The sequence below is a fragment of the Rhinichthys klamathensis genome, unplaced genomic scaffold, assembly GCF_029890125.1.
Source record: "Rhinichthys klamathensis goyatoka isolate OS25496 unplaced genomic scaffold, OSU_Roscu_1.1 h1tg000223l_1, whole genome shotgun sequence".
Classification (NCBI taxonomy): Eukaryota; Metazoa; Chordata; class Actinopteri; order Cypriniformes; family Leuciscidae; genus Rhinichthys; species Rhinichthys klamathensis.
This window is the reverse complement of record NW_026606747.1, coordinates 4,452,148-4,477,150: the sequence shown is the minus strand read 5'-3', so window position 1 is coordinate 4,477,150 and position 25,003 is coordinate 4,452,148. Positions and strand designations below refer to the sequence as shown.

The 25,003-nt window shown below is 39.5% G+C and overlaps 2 protein-coding genes across 2 annotated transcripts; both read left to right on the top strand.

Annotated features, from left to right (window-relative positions):
* Positions 1-18: 18 nt before the first annotated feature.
* On the top strand, positions 19-9,873 carry LOC130097708 (zinc finger BED domain-containing protein 4-like). Its single transcript, XM_056264648.1, has 9 exons — positions 19-103; positions 292-436; positions 541-772; positions 916-1,035; positions 1,128-1,193; positions 1,295-1,633; positions 3,731-3,952; positions 9,402-9,548; positions 9,688-9,873. The coding sequence occupies exons 1-9, from the start codon at positions 49-51 to the stop codon at positions 9,871-9,873; spliced, it is 1,512 nt and encodes a 503-aa protein (XP_056120623.1). The 5' UTR covers positions 19-48.
* Positions 9,874-11,854: 1,981 nt separating this feature from the next.
* otol1b (otolin 1b) lies at positions 11,855-24,478 on the top strand. Its single transcript, XM_056264613.1, has 5 exons — positions 11,855-12,112; positions 22,558-22,964; positions 23,102-23,191; positions 23,275-23,346; positions 23,426-24,478. Exons 2-5 carry the CDS (start codon positions 22,565-22,567, stop codon positions 24,307-24,309), a joined length of 1,446 nt encoding a protein of 481 aa, XP_056120588.1. The 5' UTR covers positions 11,855-12,112; positions 22,558-22,564; the 3' UTR covers positions 24,310-24,478.
* Positions 24,479-25,003: the final 525 nt, after the last annotated feature.

Below are 25,003 nucleotides of genomic sequence, written 5' to 3'. Positions count from 1 at the left end.
AATACAGTTTCCAACTGGGCAGCAAGGATTCGTTCTGTGATCGTATGGATGAAGAGATCCCACATGGCTAAAGTAGTCCTGAAGGAAAAGCAACAACTCCTCAGTAAGTAGTAATATGCCTTCTGTTTAAATACTGTACTTTAATTGCAAGCTAACAACATACAAATTGTAACATATAAATATAAATAAAACAGATTTGGATAAATAAAAAATTACTAAGTAATAGTAATATAACATTGTTTAATGTAATCTCATAATCTTGTGCGTGTGTGTGTGTGTGTGTATCTACAGAGCTTCCCCAGCACATGCTCCTTTTAGATGTGAGGACGAGATGGAACTCTCTGTTTTTGATGATGGAGAGATTTTGTGAACAGTTTCCTGCTATCCAAGCTGCAGCTATAGACCAACGGCTTAGAAGGCCCATGGAGAAGGAGAAGTAAATAATGTTTGAAAAAAATTAAAATTACTTATTGGTTGACTATAGCCATTAAAAGGGTTTTGTTTGGCCAATATATATTTTTTATTTTGTTTATGTTGCAGACTGGCCAGAATGGGCAATGATGACCTGAGGAAAGCAGAGGAGTTTGTGCTGCTGATGAGGATGCATTACACATCCACACTTGCTGTCTCCAGTGAAAAAAGTCCAACCTGTGGCCAGATATTGCCCATCCTTCAGAAACTGCGCAAACATTACACAGTGCAGGGAGACAACTCTGCATTCGTCAGGAGCGTTAAGGAGAACATCTGGAATGATCTTTCCAAACGTTACCAGGTACAGTCACTGACATGTAATGATTAATTAATTACTATACGACAATTAATCATATACACTAATGGTTATTTATTGTCATTCACATTTTCTTGTAAATTTGTGTGGTTGTCCTCCATTTTAAACTTATGAATGATGATATCCAGGCATTCCTGGAGGAAGCCACTGTGTTAGATCCCAGATTTAAATCTAAAATGGACAGGGATGAAATCTGGGAGAGGGTCAGGGCATCAGCAGTGGCAGCAAACACAGAGGCAGTTGAGAAGGTATTTGAATTTGACAATGCCTTTAACATATATCTGTTGTGAGACCTTTTCTTCTTGCTCTGTGGTTCTTACACTGTAAATTGCTTCTCAAGCTGTCAGAGCCAAGAGAGACACAGGGGCAGGCAGAAGAAGAGAATGGAGAAGAAGAGGAGGACTACGTAAGTTTATTGTAGCTAATTGTGATGAATGATGATAGATGGTAGGGATTGTTACACTATTTCATTTAAAACTAAAGCTTGTGGTTATGTGATTATTTCAGATGCCACCTGTAAAGCAGAAAAAGAGGACAGCCCTAGAGGAACTTTTCGAACAAGAGGACAGCAAGCTGCTTTCCACGCAGCAGCAGCCCCCTGTCTCCACAGCCCAGAGAGTGGATCAAGAAATCCAGCTTTATAGAAGTCTTCCTCCCATTCCAACCAAAGACAGTGCCAGTTTCTGGTGGTGGAAGAAGAGTGACACATTGCCAGTGTTGTCAGCTCTAGCTGAGAAGTATCTCTGTGTCCAAGCGTCCTCCACCCCTTCTGAAAGGGTGTTCTCCACTGCTGGAGACACCCTAAGTCCAGAAAGATCTCGTTTCCTTCCTGAGAGGGCAAACATAGTCTCAGCCTCAGACGTCACGCCCACGGAACGTTGGCTAAACGTCTGATGCATATGGTACACTTAACTGGAAACACTTCAGGAATGTCGAAGTCGTCATCTGATTGGTTGAATTTGATCGGATTTCCGGGGGGTGCGAGTGTCGCGTTTATTTTCGGTCTGCCGGGAAACAAAGCGCAGACGTGTGATTGCGGAAGAAAAACTGTTGTGTTTACATGAGTGACAATGAGCATTTATCAAGATCAGCTAAACGTAGGATTCTCAAAAGTATGCGAGGTTCACGGCATAGACTCTTTAAGAGATGTCCAGGAGTTTTGTTTGAGGCACTTAGTGGAGACAAAAAGAGATATTTTAGCCTGTTTGCCGACGGGATTTGGGAAGAGTATTATTTTCCAAGCCTGGCCGACCCTTTGTCAGCATTTATAAGGATTCCCAGCAGATCCAACTTTACTAGTTGTGTGTCCCCTCCTATCTATTACATAGCTGTCAACCCTCCCGTTTTTTCCGGGTTTCTCACGTATTTTAGCTCTTTTCCCGCTGTCTTCCCGTTTTATTATTTTCCCGTAAAATATCCCGTATTTTTACGCTCTGATTGTGTGGGACGTACATGCTCGGGCAGATTCGGCTTGAAGTCGTTCATCCTCGGATGCGGCGCCGCGCGCGCTGTTACAAAAAAAGCTGTGCACACAGCCAAGCGAAATCTTGCCGGTCTTGCGCACCCAACGCGTAATCTTTGCCGCGCTCGTGCGGACGCGTCAAGTATAAACAATTATACTCCGTGTCAGCGCGCGCTTTGATCGGTAAAGGAGCACAGACCTCTCCCTAATCATCTCCAGCAGCCCCCGAAGCACCACGTACCGTTTCCCTCGTAAGCTGATATTAGTATTTAAACATTCTCTGATAAAAAATGTTTAAAAAATGACACACTTTCTCTAATACACACACACACTGTCTCTTTCTCTCTCACTCATTTGTAGTTATAAACTCTTTAGACTTTTAATGATTAGTGCTTTATTTTTAAAGTTTGTGGTGGGTAAGAATCGTGTAAAAAAATTCCCTTATTTTGGGGATGGATTCCGGGAAATCTCCCTTATATTCAATGTTCAATGTTGACAGCTATGATCTATTATGGAAGATCAAGTGAAATACCTAACTGTGAAGGGGATATCAGCCGCGTTTGCGGGCAAACATGAAACAACAGACGCTGACATCGCAGCTGGCCGATTCAGTATTGTGTTCGGTTTTCTTCTCCTCCTTTGATTTTCTATGCTGACTGACTTGTTGCACGCCGGTCTGTTGTTGTGGGGACATTTCCACGTGACGCTGAACGAAACGAACTGTAATTGGTTGTTTGACATGTCGGTCAAACGGCCTTATGGGCGGGCCTTGGCCAAAGAAAGCTGCTATGAGTTCCAGACCTTCAGCCGTCAGTCTGAAGGTCTGGCTACGCGAGACTAGGGCAAACATGATAATTTTTCTGCACAAAAATTGTTCATTTGCCAATTTTTAAATTGTTAATTGTTAATTTATTTTAGTAAAGTTGATAGTTGTGGTCTTTACAGAAGACTTCTTTGTATTTTTATGTCAGTTGAATTTTGTTTCAGGTTGAATGCAAATGAGCACTGTTAATATTCCAAAAGGCACAAGCTCTTCCTTGACTGTTTTCAGTCTGTGTTTTTAGTTTTTATGGCACATAAATGGCAGTTTTTTATATCTTTTTTGTCTGGACCAATGAATGTGAAAATTAACAATTTCCTAATCCTAAGGCACTATTCTTGAAAATCTTTCAAGGCACACACTAGAATGCCATGGCATACTGGTTGAGAAACACTGCCTCGTGCCTAGGCTATGGTTCCCTGAACTTTACTTTGAGAAGTAGCTCACCTACTTTTAGGTTTGTTCTGAGGTTGCTACACATAATTTGTGTATACTCTGTGCTTCTGATCAGATATTAAAGCGAGTTCAAACAAACAAACAAATTTGTACTTATTCCCTCACCCAATGAGAATCGATAAGAGAATCGATAAGGAATCGGATCGATAAGCAATATCGATAATGGAATCGGAATCGTTAAATTCTTATCAATTCCCATCCCTAGCTAGGAGGTCCTGAGGAGCGAATCTATGTTCCATCGGCCTACCACTTGCCCCTCATGGACTCAGCTCACACCTCTCGGGGCTCTGGACACCCAGGTAGTCAGCGAACCCTCTCGCTCCTCAGTCAACGGTACTGGTGGCCATCCATGACCCAGGACATCTCCCGATATGTCAAAGTTGCTCAGGCTGTACCATCACCAATACACCACGCAGGCTACCTGAAGGTAAGCTGATACCACTACCCATTCCTCAATGTCCCTGGTCCCATCTCGGTACCGACTTCATGACAGATCTTCCACCCTGTGTCTTCAAAACCTGCAAACATGTCCCCCTAAAGGGCCTACCCACAGCATTTTGAAGCAGCAGAAGTACTCTTCCAGCACGCCTTCCGTCCCTTTGGCCTACCCGAGGACATTGTATCTGACCCTGGTTCCCAAATTATCTCTCGTGTCTTAAAGATATTTTTCTCTACAAAAGGGGGGCCTGGCTGAAGTAGTTTGGGAACCACTGCTCTGCTGAAATGACTATTTATTTACTCATTTTCATGCCATTTCAAACCTGTATGCCCTTTTTTTACTTCTGCAGAATACAAAAGAAGATAATTAGAAGAATGTTGGTGTTCAAATAGAATTGGACCCCAATGACTTCAACACAAAAAAACACTGAGATTGGCTTGATAGTGATCCATCCCTTATCAAATCTCTAGTTTACATAAAATAATTCCGCACATGTTAAAAATGTACATATAATTTTAAAGACATACATTCATTAATGTGTATTCTTACATTACACTAAGGTACCAATGCAAATCATTTAATCTATATAAATATTATATAATTGTATAACCTGAGTGCTTTTTAAGATTAATTCACATCAAGTACACATTCAATATACTTAAGTGTACTTTCTTTTTATAAGCATTCATGAAGTACATTGACAACAAAAGCTTTCTGCCATTAAAGAGTGTAGTGTTTAAATAGAGTTCGAACATGCATCTCAAGCAATACACAGTGACAGACCCTTTCAGATTGCTCTTGCTCAATACGGACTGCTTGTGAACTGTGAACACTTCCCTCTAGTGGTGAAATCTTAGGCATCAGGGCACTGAATTACCAATTCACTTTTGCCACACTTGCTGAAATACTTTTTTTCCACATAGTTTTACATACTGTCTTATAAACTTACATTGTTTGAAAATATTGATTTATAAAGAAAACAGATATGTTCCTAATTCTGAGTATCTGAATTTTTGTGTAGGCTTGTCCACTAGTAGTGTATTTAGGAATTTGCTTTAAATTTTTAATAATTACAGTGGCAATGAATGATGAACTCACTATTTGTATACAGCCTGTTAATATATTAACAATGTAGAGAGTACAATATATAAACTATGAATTAACATTAAACTAATAGTTTGCAAATTCATTTGTATGTACTTATTACTGTATGCTTATTATAAAGTGTTACCAAATAATGCTTGAACTGGAATTTTTGTTGTTGTTGTTTAAAAACAAACAAATATAATATCCCTGTAATGCTTAGAGGTCACTACAGTGGACAGCTATTAAAAAAGCATTTTCTTGAATTTGCACGGGTTTTGATGGCATAGTTGGACATCAACCTCTACAGTGGATCCTGGAGCATCATCCTATACATTGCAACCAAGTGGCAAGCCGTTGTGTGTCGATTTCTTTCCCCCTCCAAACCAAGATGCCCCCCCCCCCCCCCCCCCCCCCAAAAAAAATTTCAGAAATGCCAAGTTGCTCTGGAATATCCACCCATTCCTTCTATCCTAGGAGACTCTTGTAGGTAAAAAAATATTGCAGCATCAAGCAATATCTAATGAGTCATTTTTAGATGATTTTAGATTGGGAGAAAAATCTGATTAATCATCTTTCCACAATAGTGGACCTCATGCATCAATGGCTATATTTCAGCTAGAATTCATACTTATACTGTGAACACTGTTTTTGAAAATACTTAATCTGCAGTAACTTTTTTCACATAAAAAAAAGTAATGTGATTACATAATGTATGTGACTTGTAATGCATTACTTTACTTGTTAGATGAAAAAGTAATCTGATTTCGTAATGCACTTTACTTGTAATGCCCTTCTTTACTCGTAACATCAAAAGTAATCTGATTACGTAATGCACATTACTTGTAATTAATTACTTTACTTGTTAGATCAAAAAGTAATCTGATAACGTAATGCATGTTACTTGTAATTAATTACTTTACTTGTTAGATCAAAAAGTAATCTGATTTCGTAATGCATGTTACTTGTAATACATTACTTGTAACATTAAAACAAATCTGATTACGTAATGGACATTACTTGTAACATTACTTGTAACATCAAAAAAGTAATCTGATTACGTAATGCACATTACTTGTAATTAATTACTTAATAAATACACGTTACTTGTAACACATTACGTTACTTGTAACATCAAAAAAGTATTTTTTGATTGCGTTATGCACAGTGTTGGGCAAGTTACTTTTAAAAAGTAATTAGTTACAGTTACTAGTTACTACTTCCAAAAAGTAACTAAATTAGTTACTCAGTTACAAATTTTAAAAGTAACTAGTTACTTAAGAAAGTAACTATTGCGTTACTTTCAAGTAAAATTAAATTTTAAATGCTCAAATGTGACCCCACCTCTACCCCTCTTTAACGGAACTTACAATACATGTTCAATTATTTATGATAAATCTGAATATTATAATGAAATGGACACTTAATACAATACATTATTAACAGAAACATGAAACATTGTACACACATCAAAAAAAAAAAATGTTGCTGTGGGACAAAGTGAGACTAGCCTCCAATCAAATGCAAATATATGTTTATATAGTGGATCAATGCAAATAACACAATAGATGTTTTGGAACTTTTGATATTTATTGCCCCTCAACAGGCCACAACTGGGCAAAATTAAATTAAGCTTGTTAAGCTCGTCGCCATACCTGTCTCTCGTTGACTGACTGGCTTGCTTGTGTTGTTCATTGTGTGTCCTGTCCTGTCCGACTATGCGTTATGATGGGTCGTTCGCAATTCATGAGCGTTAGCCGTTAGTGATGATGGATCGACTCGTTCGCGAATGAGCTTTTGATGGGTCGTTCGCGATTCGCGAATGAGGCGACTCTAAGAGCCGGCTCTTTAAGGTGAACGTCGGGAGCTGGCTCGCATATCTGAAGAGCCGACTCTATTTTTACAAATTTAGCCTATAGAAATTAAATAATTATGTAATTTTTTTTTTTAAATATTATAGTCAAAGTCATTTAAAGAGCCGTTTGTGAGCCAAAAGAGCCGGCTCTTTTCAGTGAGCTGAGTCAAAAGTGCCGAATGCCTACTACTATGCGTGCTTTCGAACACCCGCCCAACTCTACCTCTGATTGGCTTACAATGACATTTTACTCTACCTCAGTCGTCAGCATTTATGCGCTTGTCTCGTGCTCTGCCCACTAACCAAGGAAGAACAGTAAAAAAAGTATTTGCCTCTCGCTCAGAGATCTAGTTGGTCTGATGAAAAAAAAAACAGCTTCATCAGTTATAGTAACGCACCGCATTTTTTGGCAGTAACGGTAACAGCGTTATTAAGATGAGAAGAGTAATCAATTAGATTACTCGTTACTGGAAAAAGTAATGCCGTTAGTAACGGCGTTATTTATAATACGCCGTTTTTCCCATCACTGGTTATGCATGTTACTTATAATGCGTTACCCCAACACTGCTCATTTCAGATGAGATTGAAAAAAATGTATCGCTAGGTTTTCTCAGAGGAGGGCTATGCTAGAAATGTGTCCATCTCTAACATAATCAGAATTATCAGCTAATAAGGGTAAATTGACATACTCTGGCACACTGGAGGGAGCATCTGAGTTGTTGTATAGTTGTACCTTGAAAGGCTGTAGAGATTTCTGATGGAATCACGTCCTCACGCGAAGTTCAACTTGTATGACGTTCAATTGCCTTTGCAATATTTCACATTTATATTTTTTGTATATATTTAATAGTTTTCACATGATTTGATATAATTTTATTAATTAGTTTATCACTATATCTGTTTGGTTATTGCATTATGTTTAATGCAGTATCTCTTCAGTTTAAACCATAAACGCATGCTGTCCACTCAAGTGGACATCTGAAAATCTCTTTGAAAAATTTGTAAAAATAAAATAAAAAATAAAATCTTGTTTTTAATGCTCTAAGAGCAATAAAAACACGTAGGAAAAAAAATCTTGACTGAGGTTATCATAATTCATGCATGAAAGGGATATAGAAATATATTATTAAAGTATACTTAAAGGGTTAGTTCACCCAAAAATGAAACGCACTCATTGGCTGTACACATCGATTACGGCGAAAGAGTAACCCTTGACCTGACACATGACGCATTGACGAACATTGAAGCGCAGAGGATAAAGCAAAACAAAACAACAGTCACGAAACTAGAAGTCTAAAATTATAATTTTTAAAGAGAAATATCAAAGGAGCTTGAGCTTGTTGCCCAGCTCTGTTTGTTTGAACAACGATAGGCGTCAAAGCTTACGCTACTCCTACATCCTACATCGCATCAGGAGTTACTCTTGTGGCGCCAGTTGACTTGCGTAGGCCATCTGTCGGAAGCTAGTTATTTTAGTTGATAAAGTTATAAATATGGATATTTTTCTTACACAAAGAAAGGTAGAATGTTCCAAAGTTTTGGGCCCGCAGTCACAAAAGCGAGATCGCTTCATTTTCAAGTCTAGATCTAGGCACAATGAGTAGACAGTGATCACTAGATTTCAGAGTTCTAGAAGGAGTGTAGACCTGGCTCCCAGACACCTCTCGGCTGAACTGGAGGGACGCTATTGTAAGGGGATTTACAGTCAAAGACCCAGAACCAGATATGAAGAATGAAGACCCGGAGTCAGAATTATAATAAATTAAAGAAAAGTTTTACTGAAGATAGTTTGCAGTTTCATCAGCAGAAGTCCACTTCAAGACTCAAACGGAGTTCGTAGGCCACGCCGTGACCTTCCAGGTAGCAGATTTGGGTTGCTGGGCACCAGCCTGTCCAGAACAACAACTCAGTCAATCTCCAATAATGCCAGTGGTTCCTTAACCTGTAACCAAAAAGACTAACACACACACCGACACACAGCTTTTCCAAAGGTTGGATTTGGCCAGGCTCTAACTATAAACAGGAGAGTCGTCTCAAAACATCAAGATAATACGTTCTTTCTCTCAAGGAGAGGACACTTTAGTCACAGTAAAGTAAAGTTTTAACTACGAAATGGTCACTCAAACCATTGGTTCCAATGACCCCAGTGACCATAGCTGTCAGGGTACCCTAGAAAAACAGATGTATGTATTGACACGTTTAAACAAGTCCATACTTCATTTCTGGAAGCCGGGCTAAATGAGCAAGCACTGTTACTGCATTCAGATTACAAATACAGAATTAGAGAATTAGAGAATACATGAAAAGAACACTTCAGTTATCACACTGGTAACTTTATAACAAAGTAAAATATCACAAGCCTAGAGTCATTCAACTCATTTGATATTTAGAAGGAAAAATATTGATTAATTCCTTGATTATAATCACTCATTAGATATACATTGAAGCAGCAGTGGATTCCATAATCCACCTCGTTCACTATCATCCGGTGTCACCCAGAGCCCGTTTTACCACCATCGGCCACGGAGGAATTGTGTGAGCCCCCGCAGATGGAGAGCTACCAACCGCCGCGACGTGTCAGACAGAGCCCAAGGTATACTGGTGGAAATAGAGACTGAGGACTGGCTGGTGGACTTCAGCACAGAGGTATCGTCTCCCACCCTATCCCATCCTATTTCTGTTTTATCACCACTGTTTCTTGTTTCTGCCAAGCAGTCACGTCGAGCCTCAGGTCCTTTAACCACCATTAAACTGTCGGCTCGGCCTTGGCTCCTCCCAACTTCAGCTCCACCAGACACCCTTGCCCTTTCGACTCTACCGGGTCAGTCATCACACCACCTCCGCCATGGACTTGCGGATCTTCCGCTGCGCTGTTTTTCCACCCCTGCGGCTGCAGCGGGCTCCTCCTTCCCTTCGTATACACCTTGATCCTCAATCACACCGGCATCGCCTCAGTCCTAAGGCAGTCTGACTCCACCTCAGACGATTGTCCCCGCGGCATCACCTAAGGCCTCCTGTGCCAGCGATGTTGCTCGTCCCCCAGTTGACGTCAGCCATTACTCCACCTTGGCTCCTCCCTCCCTCGTCTCCACCATGGGCTGTTGTCTCTGGGCTCTGGGTCTGTGCCGTCGGACGCCCTTCATCATGGCCGCTGGGGTCTTGTCGTCCGTATTGCACCATCCCCTCATCTCCTGTCTTCCCTGTGTCATCGCCTCGACCCCCTCCATCCCTCCCTCACCTCTGCTACCAAGGCGCAAGGTCCCGCCTACTGGAAAGAGGCGTTCTGTCACAGTTATCTGGACTCATTCATCTTTAGTTTCACTTTCATGGACTTTGAGTTTGTTTTCATCAGTTACGTGTTTCTTTGTCTTTGTTTCCCGCCACTCATCTGTTCTACTAATCTTCCACCACAGCTGCACATCATTTAGTTTGTTACCTCTGTGTATTTACTTCCTTTGTGTTCAGTCTTCAGTTGACGGTTGATGTTTGCATGTTGTGTGTGTTAACCTTAAAGTCTGTAACACTTTCTTTCAGTTCCTGAGTTTATTGTATTATTAAATCACTTCATATCGGATCCTGTGTACCTTCGTCTTCATCATCTTCAGTCTTGTGAGACAAGTAGTATTGAAATAGTACACTTACAAGTTTACTATTAGTACATTGATTTAGTATACTTAAAAATATACTTGAACTTTACTGAAGTATACTTTATAAAATGAACTTATTTAATAAGTAAAATAAGTATACTCATTTTTTGTAAGGGTAGTTCAAAATTGTTTTTAATTTCCACTGCTTACAGTAATTTATATAAATGAAATATGGTTTAGCTGGTGAATTAATAATGCAACCCTTGCTCTTTTCACTTTTCTAATGGAACCTAGAATTCCGAAAGAATCCGCCAGTGAGTTAATAAAACAGACATCCAGTCAAGCCAATCAAATATATACTTGTAAGTACACTAAACTATCTGAAATACTGTCCAGGAAGTGTACACTTACATCATACATATTACTTGAAAGGATACTAAAGAAGATTGAGAAATCTTAATGTAGTGACCTTCAAAATACACTGAACAAAATTATAAACGCAACTTTTTTGTTTTTGCCCCCATTTTTCATGAGCTGAACTCAAAGATCTAAGACTTTTTCTATGTACACAAAAGGCCTATTTTTCTCAAATATTGTTCACAGTATTTTTGTGTTAGTGAGCACTTCTCCTTTGCCGAGATAATACATCGACCTCACAGGTGTGGCATAACAAGATGCTGATTAGACAGTATGATTATTGCACAGGTGTGCCTTAGGCTGGCCACAATAAAAGGCCACTCTAAAATGTGCAGTTTTACTCTTCCTCTTCAATGGCTGTGCGAAGTTGCTGGATAACTGGAACACGCTGTTGTATACGCCGATCTAGAGCATCCCAAACATGCTCAATGGGTGAGTATGCGTGTCCGGTGAGTATGCTGGCCATGCAAGAACTGGGATGTTTTCAGAAACGGCCTTTGAAAAACACAATGTTGAGGGGGAGCAGTGGTGTCAAAGCTTGGTGTAAAATAAAACATTTTAAAAGATAATTGCGACTTTTTATCTCACAATTGGGAGTTTACATCTCGCAATTCAGAATTGCGAGATATAAAGTCAGAATTGCTAGATATAAACTTGCAATTGTGAGATAAAAAGTCACAATTATCTTTTAAAATGTTTTATTCGGTGGCAGAAACAAGCTTCCATACATTGGTGACGGCCCTTTGTGCCTGATGTGTGAAAATATAATTTCCCCACAGTTCAGATGGAACTTTTTCAAATGAAAGGATACAAAACTGTTATTATCCCCCATAGTACTAGATTAAATGTCTGAGCCCTACATGAGAATGAATGGAAAAAGGGAGGAAATGGGAGGGAATGGGAAGGACGAGCAGGTGAATAGAGTGCACAGTGTTCTGTGGGCCTGGGTCAGGTTTCTGGGTCAGTTCTGGTAACACCACTGCCCGGCACTTTGTTCAGGTTCAGTCTGGGTGACTGCAACTGTGAAGCACTGGGCCAGAACAGTAGTACACACCCCTTGCTCGAGCCTAAAATCTGTGTGTATACGTGAGCTAGAGACAAACAGACACAGATCTGCATCTCCATGCTCTCTACGTCTCCAGTGTTTTGAGCTCAATCGGAAGGAGACAACTGAAGCCACAGGACACGAGACAAGCCTGCTGTCTGGTAAACACATTTACTGATGCCTTTCATTGACTTGATCTCAGCTCTGTCTGAGGATGCAGTGGTGATGTAGAGCAAAAGTCACATTTCAGCTTCCTACAGTTATGTATTATCCTTATTTTTATTTAACTTTTAAATTAAAATGCATTTTAAAAGATAAACTCTGATCACGTACTGCAGGTCTGCTATATATAATGTGTATTATACTACTGTATATCTACCTAATTTAGCTCTAGGTGCATTTCTAAACTTTTTAGCAAAATGTCAAAAATGTGAAGTCTGCTGACCTAAGGAGATTGAAAAGGTCCCTTTCCAAGAGCTGCAGCCAAAATGTCATTTGCATGATTTTTTTGGGTGTTTTACATACATGTAATTTTATCATGTGTTTAACTAGGGCATTCTGAATTCTTTCTTTAAAATGAGTGATATTTAGGCAGGTAATTATTGAAGTTGCTTTTATGACTTTATATTTATTAAAGAGTACATGCAATATTTGCATTATCATTTTATATATCATTTATCACGGGACTAGTTAAAATGATCTAAAGAGAAGCAAAAAAAGAAAGAAAAAAAAGCTCTTTTGTTCAGTTCTTTATTGTCTTTCTTTTTGTCCATTGTTGTTAAATTTACCCTGCTTTTTACATAACCCTGTGAATCAAAAAGTCTTCCAGTCTGTCTTGGGAATTTGAAGAGAAAAAACGCAAAAAGGGTGAATGGTCCAAAAGCCTCTCTATTGCTGACAAGGTCATAGTGATCTCCATTAAAGGCTTACCAGTAGAGCACAGCCTTAACCGTTACCAAAGACACCTCCAGCTCAGGTGACACTCAATCCTCCATGCTCTTCAGATCCCCTTAAACAGGAGCAAACATGCTTTACAGATACTATGCATTCATGACATGATGCCTTGATAAAATGAATGTCCGTCTCTTTATTTGCAATTTTAAACCTCTCGATCTAAGGATCATTTGAACTCAAAACCATCTATTTCTGTCCGCTCTGTTGCTCTTGATTGTGGAGTAGTGCACTAGGGGCTCTGGGGTTGTATTGTGATACGGGCTCCGTGTCCTATGGTTTACCCTGTCTCGCTCCCATAAGGGTTTTCAGTAATGGGGGGTTGGCGGCACAAGGGCCTGTGTTCAGCAGAGCCTCTCTTTGCATGGGTTGGGGTAAAGTGAGCACTATGGTTGGGTTTGTGTTGAATGGTGGAGTGACACCAGCAGGTCAAGGTGGAGTATTACCCTCCTGAAGCAGCCCTTCCTCTCACGTTTCAGATGGGTATCGGCCTCTTGCCTTGCTGTGGTCTGCATAACTTACTCTATATCCTATGCTCCAGTCTGAAACATAAGAGAGACTGAATGTCCTTTATGCCTTTTTTCAGCTTTGTTTATCTCAGAGGTTCTTGGGTAATTATGACAGAGGTGTACAGCAGCTCCAAAAAGTACATGAATGTGTTTTTGCTCTTTACAATAAATGACACTAGCATTTATATTTTGTTATATAGTGCAAAGACATCCAGACATTTTGAAATGTCCATATATATACTTTTTTGGCACCACTCTATATTAAAGGTGCTATATGTAGAGTTCAGAAACCCTTGTTATTAGCGACACCGGTGGCTGTTAAGTGAACTGCAGCCAGCCAGCAACTTATTCCTCGTACACACGTAACGTATAAGAGGCTGACCGTGATTCAAGGCCAAGATATACTCACGGCGAGGCTCTTTTCCTTCTTCGTTTAGAAGTAAAAAGAATTTGGAAATACATTTGCAGCTATACGGTTAACGAACATCCAGACGCCGCCCATGTAAATATGTGCTGCGCGCTTTCCTCTCAACAACAAAATAAACACATAACAAAAATGACAGCGGTGAGAAAGCAGTAGTTCAGAAAGCAACTGATCACAGTGATGTGGATATGTTTGCACCAGCTCTGCGATTCATCGGCATCATGTCGACAGATGAGGTCATTCAAATGAACCTGTATATTAGTTTGATTATAAAGTATACTTGAGACTATAGACTATATTGACCTGGCTATGTGAGACTATAGTTTGAATTAATCCCTTTTCTTTGCATGACACATAGACATTACAGCACAGAGCGGCTCTTTCATTGTTATCCTGAACATTGTATAAGCATTTGTTTCATCTCCTTGTCCTTTTGATTTTCTCAGCACAACCGGCCCAGGTCCTTTACATAAAAATCAGTCTACAGGCTTTCATAGACAACCTAGGACGTCGGTATCATTACAACTGTTCACACATTGGCAAGAAAAAAAGTGATTAATACATGAAAATTCGGTAACGCTTTAGATTACAGCCCGGAAAGTACTGCGTAATTAAAGCAATTTTACAGCGTAAACTTCGGTAATTATAGTGTACCTATAATGTACTTACAATATAAGTATAAGGGAACAATATCTTAAGTTTGGGGAATAAAGGGGTAACAACCAGGAGAATAAAAAAATTATTTATACTGTAAGTATTATAGAACTAAGGGGTACTTATTCTACTATTATGATATAACAATCTTACATTTGTGATGAATTTAGCAAGAACATATACTGCGTACCTTTTTGAAATAATGGTGAACCAGTACATACTGTATAGGCTTTATAAATGCATAGATATGTACCCTGTAATTTTTAAAATGTAATCTTTTTAACAAAAGTGCACTGAACACGAAAACTATTGCAACTTTTGCTTAAATATTGGGGAAAGATACTCTTGTTTCATGTAGCTTGTTACCCTCTTGTTCCATGTAGTTACTGGGTAAGTACAATAAAAATGCATACACAATCTTATATCGCTGACTCGGAAACCTTTATTTATTATACAAGCAACACTTACCCTGTAACCACATGAAACAAGATATATTTCCCAGTATTTAAAAAAATTGCAATAGTCTTAGCTTTTCTTGCCTTGAAACATGTTAGCCCAAACTTAAACATCTGCACTTTTGCTATCAAAAAAATAAATAAATAAAAGTATAAATGCATAGATATGTACCCTGTAATTTAAAAAAAAGCCTATACAGTATGTATTGGTACACAATTATTACAAAAAGGTACGCAGTGTGTGTTCTCGCTAAATTGCTCCCAAATGTAAGATTGTTGTATCATAATAGTAGAATAAGTACCCCTTAGTTCTATAATACTTACAGTATAAATATTTTTTTAATTCTCCTGGTTGTTACCCCTTTATTCCCCAAACTTTACATATTGTTCCCTTATACTTACATGCAAGTACTTTATAGGTACACTATAATTACCGAAAGTTACTCTGTAAATTCCTCTTAATTACACAGTACTTTCCGGGCTGTAATCTAAAGCGTTACCGAAAATTCTTATATAGCCACTTTAAGCATTGCACAACTAAGTTCACGCTAGAAGTGTTTTTCTGCTACACTGTTTTTATATGTAACCATCCGCTGGACTGACGTCTTTGACGCAGCATCTTGCGTGTGAGAGCCTCGTTTTTTAAGTGTTAAGTTTTAAAAAGCCGTCTCTAACACAAACGACCCCTAACACATCACACACACATTCCCAGAACTAAGCTTGTCATGGTCGCTGGGTGCCAGTAGCCTTCATTTTACCTCAAAAGCAGCTTCAATGGATAAGCCATTTCCCATCAGAAAACAGTTGATGCTGAAGTGAGCTCCTGAGATTATCGGTGCTCTTTTGGACAAAAGCTTTTTTGGATTGACACCAAACAGATTGGAATGAGACTCTGATTTCCTGACTGAGTCTGTTATATTAAGCTGGCAGGTTCTGGACTCAATGAATGCTTCAGAAATCTAGAATCAAACACCACCTGTAATAGTCACAAACTATTCCGTTACAAAGACTAAAAACATGACAAGTTTTGATCCAAGTAGCAGGTTTGATAAATCAGCCTTTAAGGTGTTGTTATATATATCTATGAAAGCTGTGTGCTTGGCACCTGTCCATCCATTAGTGCCAGAGAGTTGCAGAAGAAATTCTCCCTGGATCATGTGTCACGTTGCCCCCGAGTCCAGCCGTCCAGCTGAAAGACTAGTATTTTTTTCTATCCCTGTTTGCAATTGGTTAGAAGGCTTGATTCATGGGGTCCAGTATTCTATGTCACAAAAGCGCCACACACTATAGACATAAAGAAACGTGGCCACTGTAGCAATGTGCTAGATAGTCTTATAAAAACTGCTACAGATCTCACACTCTTACTCTCTTCTCTTGGCCACCTGCTCAACACTGCATATGGATTTAATGATATTGATCAAGGATTTGTCAGAGAGTGAAAGGTATATAAACGCAAGTACACACTGTGGCCAATAATAGGTTATTATATTCCGTTTAATCTTAAACCAGTAGGAGATTGGTTTCCGTTCTGAGCAGACCTGACTGACTAACGCAGCATAACTGTGAACTGAAGAATGAGAGTAGGTGTATACTTGACTAAACAAAAGAGTATTTACTCTTTAGTCTAGACCAGGGGTAGACAATGTACTTCATGTGGTAACATCTACAATAACTGGTTTTGTTGGAATAAAATAAATGATTTAAGATTACTGATTATAACTGAATTCAACCAACCTTAAAAACAAGGTTTTACTGAAGCATAACTGTCAGTAGATATAACCTGATTTCTCCAGCAAGGTAAAATTACTTAAGTTTGATATCATCTTTTTTGTTTTATATGATGAAAGTCCTTTACCACCTTGATGCAACACACATTCAATTAAATAAGGGTAATTAATTAAGACATTTTTACACACACCTAAAATGAGTTTATTCAAAAGAAATCAGTGTAGTCCCAACCACAATGGTAACCACAATATTCAGTAACAGAAACTCCTCTAAATGTCCAACTGAACATTAAACATTAACATAAACTATCTTTCCCTTTACTGAAAAACACATACAATAACACTTAATCCCTAAATGTACTCTCCTAATCCATCCTTTAATGGAAATAGTATGTTGGGTCAATAACTCAATTAAGTTAAAACAGCATTCCCTTGTTTTATGTTACACCAAACTGATTGAAATAGGTTACAACAACAAAATCAGAATTTGTAAGTAGAATCAGGTAGAAAAACCTCCTTAAAGCAACAACTGCACACGTTCACTTTTTACAGTGTGCATTTATTTTCAAGAAACTCCTTGATTAGCTGGCTGAGGTTTGTTTGACTGGGGTTAGAGATGAACTCTAGGACGGAAGCCTTCCAGGATCAGTGTTGACTATCTCTGGTCTAGAGTCTAGATTAAAACTGAGAGAGTGTGTCTCGGACAATGCTAGAAAGGCAATCCCAGAGCCAGAGAGTAAAAGGATCTACCCTCTGTAGAAAACTCAGAAGCGAAAGACCAGGAGACTCGGTTGTATCTCCAGCAGAACTCTTTATCGAGAAGAACACGAGCTGTTTGGTAGCTGCAGTCATCAAGTCTGAATAAAAGAGCTGTACATTGTATTTTATATGCATTTGGTGGGGAGTCCTTAAAGGTGTGGACTTTACACACAGCCTTAGAAGTGATGACTGCAGCTTGTGTTCCCAGTTAAGAATCAACCAATATCAATAAAGATACAACAGAGTCTCCTGGTCTTCACTTCTGAGTTTCCTACACAACTTTTGAGGATTTTGATATTCTAGGGTACAGTCAGCAGGCTAGAATTGTGACCGCAACAAAGAAGATGAATTATAATGCAAAACATTTAAATTTATAAATTTAGCAGATGTTTTTAAATATTAGGGGGGAGATATGCTCACATTGTGTATTTCATTGTGGCTCTCTCTTATAAAATAATGGAATGTATTAATATTATATGTATTTTTTCACAAATTATTTATTTAAAAAATGCAAAATCACATATGGCCATTTTGAATATTTTAATATCCAAGATATGAAAACATATTGCTTTTTTAACGACATAATTCACGCAAACATTAAAATTCGGTCACTATTTGCTCACCTTGGTATTGGTCTAAAGCAGTGTGATCATTTTTCTTTTTCTGAGCATAAAAGGAGAAATTCTGAAAAATGTTCTTCTCACGTTTGATCATATAATGTCACCGTGACAACACACATACTACGTCGCAGATATGTAACCTACTTTTTCTAGGTTAGGTTTTGGAATTTTAAGTTTCAGTTAAAGTGGTCTGTGGTGAAAATCCAGCTTTTAATGTTGTTTATGTGTGTATGTGGTGTTTTAAAAACGCTTTAAGACAAACAATGTGCAAATTCATAAGTCGACAGCATTGCTCAATATTTCCTCCTTAAAACTGCAGTGAACCAAAGACAGTCTCAAAAACACGGTTTGAAATCGCTGGTGTTTCTGACGTCACAAACGACCTTGTAACCAATCAGATCAACGTGTGATCGTCAACCAGTGGATCTCTGAGCTGAGTGAGTGAGTGGAGGCGGGGCTCATCTGCAAATTCATAGAACCGTGTATACTAAGGCTGCGTTTACACTTGGCATTAACATGCGACCTGTATCCGGATGTTGTCCACATACACATTGAAAAGACAAGTGTAAAAGCGCTTCTAATGGGAATGTTATCTGATCAGCGTGTCCAGGTTCAGAGGTAGTCGAGGACGCATTGTGATCGGATCTCAGTGTAATGTAAACGCAATCCAGCCATCGTGTCTGCATTTACAGGTGGACGTCACACAAACCCCCCCACTGTCATTATTCAGTGATTAATTATAATCATTATAGCGATTATAGCGCATTGCCAAACTACAGCTTTGCTGAGACTGAAGAGATGAGCAAGTGTGCGGAAGCAGTCACCTGTAGCAAACCAATACAGGGCCACAGAAACTCTGTTCTCCACAGGAATTGCTGCTCGTAGCTGTGTGCTTTTGCGATACAGTCGAGTGCGAAGTACATCGCAAATATACTGAAATGTTTGCCTCAAAGAAAGAACGCGCATTTTTCCCACCACAGCTGGCAACGTTCTCGGATACGTTTCTCTGTACCGTTTCCATTACGGCATCTATCCACATTATTAGTACCGTATTTTCCGCACTATAAGGCGCACTTAAAAGCCTTTAATTTTCTCAAAAAACGACAGTGCGCCTTATAATGCGGAGCGCCTTATATATGGATGGTGCACACACGTTCACCAAGACGGGGAGACAGCGCCGGGCGACTTACGCCACTATCTGCCAGTGGATCGTGGATGCCTGGGCTGATATATCAGTCTCCTGTGATCCGAGCTTTCACGAAGGCAGGAATAATCTCTTTATTCAGCCGGCTCACATACCCGTATTTACTTCCTGTTTTCGGCCGAAGTCCACAGTAGTTGATTGTCGAGTTCGCGCGCGCGCGATCAAACCTCCTCCGTGTGTTCAACATCTGATTCGGATGAACTATCCGAACTATCCATTTGAGCTGATATTCTCAGCACACCACACAGCACCGTCATCGGCTGACAGTCTGAGTCTCCACTGTTGCTTAGTTACCAATGATCGCGCGCGCACTCGACAATCGCCTACTGTGGACTTCGACCGAAAACAGGAAGAAAATACGGGTATGTGAGCTGGCTGAATAAACATCATTTTTATTCATATCTTTCACATTTACTGCAGTCAGATTCACCGTGTTCACTCACATGGTTGTGCACTTGTAATGACACATTAAGGTTGTTAAGAGGCTAAAAGCAGGTTTAAAACTTTCCCCGTTTAAGTCAACAGGGTGCAAATTTTAAAAAGAGGATAACACGGTGTAGGCAACACCGGTTTTTGTCGTTGTTATCTGTACTGACAGCACTCCAAATTTACAAAAAAGTGAGCTCAATGTTAAAATTGACCGGAGTTTTCCTTTAACGTTTGAACAACGTTACCATGGGAGTGAACGGAGTTGTCAGAACGCTTAATAAAGTTTGACTTTATCTGACTGTTTTGTTGACATTTGTTGATATCTAGTGGATGCATAACGCAAACCCAGTCAAACGTTTGACTGCAGTATCTTATGCGCCTTATAATCCGGTGCGCCCTATATATGAAAAATTTTCTAAAATAGGTCATTCATTGAAGGTGCGCCTTATAATCCGGTGCGCCGTATAGTGCGGAAAATACGGTACTTGCAGCCATCCTCCTCATTTTGCGAGACTTGTAAAATGTCCCCCGACTGAAAACTGTTTTTAAAAGAAAACCCATCACTTCAGGTCGACTTTGAACCAGAGCCATCCTTTTTTTTCTTTTCTTTTTTTTCCGCGGGAATGCGAGATCCGATCAGTTATCCAGATACAGAAGCCACTTGATGTGAACAGGTGTAAACGCACCGTGTCCTGATTGGCTTATGATCCGATCTGCTTGATCGGATCACGCTGATCGCATGTTAATGCCAAGTGTAAACGCAGCCTATATGAGGCAAGGGTGAAGAGTTACATTCAAGCTATTTTAAGGCATGAAGAATTTTTTTCAAGGAAAACGCTTAGATATGCCATTTTGGTGATCAAAGATAAGTTTTAAGGGATAAAATGATTGACTACAGGGGGACTTTAAGTACAATAGGGATGGTCTGCATACTAAAATTAGGTGTACAGTTTCCGTTTAGGCCTAATGTTGTTTTCAGATGACTTGTTATTAGTGCTGGGCCGTTATCGCAATTCTAATGCGTAGTATGACGCCGCGCCTACTGTCACAGATCGCGCAGTAGGGTATTTTCCTGTCAGGGACACAAGGTTTACTTTTACTTTGTTACGTTGGGCGACGTTCCTCTCGTTACTTTATTTTAATGCAATACGTTGTTAAATGAGTTTATTCCAAGCGCGCTGTGTCCTTTGTATGGGCATGAGCGATGCTCATTTACAAATGAATCACTCTTTTGAGTCGATTCTGTTCAAAGACTTCATCAAACAAGTTGTCAGATGATCTGTCTAAATCGGTTCGCGAATCAGTTGATCTGTTCAGTTCCTCGCGCACTGAATCGTCTGAAGTGCTTTCAATTCACACTCGGAGTCGAAACAGGAAGATTTAAGAGCATCAAGAGCGTTGGATGAAGTGGCCGATCTACAGTCTAGTCTAGTGAATGCAAATCTGCAAATGCATCATATTTTTGCCAGCGATGAAGATCTTTATTAGTTGAACATCTTCGTAAGCTGTCTGTGAATGAATGATTCCACAGGACGATACATTCGATTTCATTTCATTCAGGTAATACATTGTGTGTGTATTGCGCGTGTATTGCGCAGTGGCATAATCACACGAATAGTTTACATTGATTGAAACTAATTTGTTTAAAAATGAGGCTATTGCAGTAACAAGGCAGGTTCACATAAAATTCTTATGACATATGATGACATTATTTTTTGATCTAACGAGCATTGGCGATGCAAAAACGGACTGTCCTGCGTATTGTTTTTTCTTCTTCCAATTAGCCTACTATGTTAAAAAAAAGGACGAAAACATGTTACTTGTTCAATTAATAAACAGTTTGTTTGATGACAAATTGCTAAAGATGAAATTGGCCTCCCTTTCTGTCATTGCGTTTTTTTTTGTTTTTTTTTACGATATTCGACTTTTGCTCCTCGATTGTCGAATGGCATTTTTGGCAGAAATGCACATCCCTACGCGAGGCAAACTATTCTCAAAGACTTACTTTTAGTCATTATTTGGGTAGCACACATATTCTGAATGCCTTCGGGAGAATTCAAATGAGCCATTTTAATCTAGATTAATCTAGATTAATTTCAATATTAATCTAGATTAATCTAGATTAAAAAAATTAATCTATGCCCACCTCTACTTGTTATATAAGTGATAGTTCACCCAAAAGTAAAATGCAGGTTCATGTTGATCCAAACTTGTATGACTTTCTCTCTCCTGTGGAATACAAAAGAAGAAATTTGAAGAATGTTTAAGCTTTTGTTCATGCAGTGAAAGTCAAAATGGGCATAAAGATAGCGTTAAAAAGGGATTCAAACAACTCCAGTTGATCCAAACTACTCCAGTGTTCTGAAGCAATACAATAACTTTATATGATGAACAGAGTAAAATTTAATAACTTCTTCACTCTCAAATTGAATCAAAACATTGACCAACTCATGTATACAGTCAAAATCAAGTTTGGTGATATGCCAGTAACATTAAACCTCATTGGTTTTAGCGCATCACTTGACTTAACATTAAGACACCATGACGTAAGCGCCATTGAGTTTTAATGTGAGTGACGTGTTGCCATATCTGAATTGGGCTCCGTACACAAGTTGATCAATGATTTGGTTTGTTTTTTAAGTTTTGGCTTTTTTTAAGAGTGGCTTTCTCTCTTTCTTGTCAATACAGTTGTGATGTCCCTGAATTACTTGTTTAGCATGTAATCTAATGGTGATTGAAATTAATCAATTGTGTGCTCCCTTTCTTTTACCACCTTTTTTAATTAAAGTTTAACAAATTACAAGGTGATGTTTGGTCCAATTAGACCCAACATATGATTCTGTGATTATTTACATTTCTCTTCTTTCTCTACAGATAGAAAATGGGGATGCTCTGTGTACACACTTTCTTCTTAATAGGAATAGCACTGACCTTTACACCCTCGTGTGACACATTCAAGCCCACTCAGAGGCCAAAGTACCAGTACACCAAGAAACCCCCTAGAGAGGTGGTCCAAACTACTGTATATGCAGCCAAGCCTACAGTCACAGCACGGATTGTGGACCACACCAAACCAAGAGAGCGCTTCCCTGCATACATCACAGAGAGCACAACAGTTCCTGCAGACAGCTATATAGACTACCCTACAGACACCACTGTATCTCCCACTGCAGCGAAAGACAATTACACGCTAGACTATAATGAATGCTACTTCAACTTCTGTGAGTGCTGCCCTCCAGAGAAAGGCCCACAAGGGTTCAAGGGAGACATAGGACTTCCAGGTCAGCCAAGTCAAGTCGTCCCTACACACATGTATCAAGTCATCCCTTTATACATGAAACTAACTAGCGTGTTGTTTACTATAGATGTGGTGGGGGGAAACCTGGGATCTGTAATTTTGTTTAATTGTGTATTGTAGGCACACCTGGGGAAAAGGGAACACCTGGACCTAAAGGTCTACCAGGTCAAATAGGGCCAAAGGGCATTTCAGGATCTAAAGGGGATAAAGGTAAGTACTTGAGCAGTAGATTACATAAATTATCCTTATTCAGTCATCAGATATAACATTGCAGTCCTATTGCAATGCAACAGGAGAGAAAGGTGATCAAGGAAACATAGGACTCACAGGATCTCCAGGCAACCAGGGAAAGGCTGGAATGAAAGGTGAACATAATTATCCATGGAAATATAAATGTTGGACCAAACAACATGAATATAAGAAATCAATGTTTTTACTCAACAGGTGAGATGGGTATTAAAGGTGAGAAGGGTGCAGCTGGACTGACAGGATTCAAAGGTTCTAAAGGGGAAAAAGGAGATCCAAATCTGAATGTGTCAAAGGGTGATCAGGGAGATCCAGGCAAAGATGGACCACCAGGACCCCAAGGCTTGACTGGTGAAAAGGGTGAAAAAGGGGATAGAGGAGAGTGCGGGTTACTTGGTGACAGGGGCCAGAAAGGTGAGCAAGGTGACCCTGGACCACCAGGTGTGCGTGGAGACCCTGGTCCATCTGGGCAACATGGCATGCACGGAACTCCAGGCATTGCCGGAGAACGTGGAGAACCAGGAATTCCTGGAGCAAAGGGAGAGCCAGGAGCACGTGGGCCAACAGGAACCAAAGGTATAAGAGGTCTAAGGGGAATAAAGGGTGACCGCGGCCCCCAAGGGAAACGTGGAGACAGAGGCCTACAGGGAATGAAGGGTGCTATGGGTCAAAGTGAATCGAGAGTACGTTCTGCTTTCAGCGTTGGCCTATATCCCAGCAAGTCTTTTCCTCCTTCGGGATTTCCAGTTCGCTTCGACAAGATCTTCTACAACGGAGAAAACCATTATGACATTGTCACAAGCAAATTCAACTGCACCTACTCAGGAGTTTATGTGTTCTCCTACCAGATCACGGTGAGAAACAAGCCACTTCGTGCTTCTTTGGTGGTGAATGGCGTGCGTAAGGTACGTTCGAGGGACACTCTACAAGGTCAAGACATTGACCAGGCATCCAATCTAGTGATCCTGAAGCTAGATGTCGGAGACCAGGTATGGGTAGAGACGCTAAGAGACTGGAATGGTGTCTACTCTAGCAGCGAGGATGACAGTACCTTCTCTGGGTTCTTGCTCTTCCCTGACTAACGCCCTCTCCATGTATAAACCAGGGCTAGACCTTGAACTGAACATTACATGATATGGACATGGGAGGAATTAGATTTAGCGTTGTTACCATAGAGAGAAAGAAGTGTACTGTTTAAATGAGCATCAGCCAACACTATTGATTCCATTGTGTTAACCACGCCAGAAAGGCTAAATTGATTTTTAAAATTAAATGTCTCATTTTGGGGAAAAACACCCAAAATACATAGGCTATCCAGCAAATTGTGCACAGTTTGTGTTTTAAGAGCGCTGTGGATCTCTTTACAGACAGTTCAGGACATTCAGTATATCTTAAAACTTTCTTATGAGAAAATAATTGTTTTCAATGAGATAATTAGTCAATTATTTTGTCTTTATTTACAGATCAGAGATCAGGCATTTTGACAACGAAAGGTTTGACTGAATGACATCATCACGTGCCATTTCAGCTTCTTTTTAAATAGTTACATATCAATGAGCCTCTAAGACAGGGTATATTGATTATTCCACTCAACATTTTCAAAGGAGGCATCGTTTCATAAACAGTTCATTACTCACAGATTCAACAGCATAAACATAAACTGTTACATCAAATCATATGTAATATATTGTATGAAACTTAAATCACAATGTAGGCTTTGGGTTGTTGGGTTTCTGAGCACTTAATAATAAAATCAAGCAAGGAATATCACTTTGA

What these genes read in the sequence shown, in the direction of transcription:
- LOC130097708 (XM_056264648.1), top strand. Translation starts at nt 49, where the DNA reads ATGAAGAGATCCCACATGGCTAAAGTAGTCCTGAAGGAAAAGCAACAA. An exon ending in AGGCCCATGGAGAAGGAGAA is followed by an intron (nt 437 to 540) that starts GTAAATAATGTT and finishes TTTATGTTGCAG; the next exon opens with ACTGGCCAGAATGGGCAATG. An exon ending in TTCCTGAGAGGGCAAACATA is followed by an intron (nt 1,634 to 3,730) that starts GTCTCAGCCTCA and finishes TCCCATCCCTAG; the next exon opens with CTAGGAGGTCCTGAGGAGCG.
- otol1b (XM_056264613.1), top strand. Translation starts at nt 22,565, where the DNA reads ATGGGGATGCTCTGTGTACACACTTTCTTCTTAATAGGAATAGCACTG. An exon ending in GGGAGACATAGGACTTCCAG is followed by an intron (nt 22,965 to 23,101) that starts GTCAGCCAAGTC and finishes TGTGTATTGTAG; the next exon opens with GCACACCTGGGGAAAAGGGA. An exon ending in GGGAAAGGCTGGAATGAAAG is followed by an intron (nt 23,347 to 23,425) that starts GTGAACATAATT and finishes TTTACTCAACAG; the next exon opens with GTGAGATGGGTATTAAAGGT.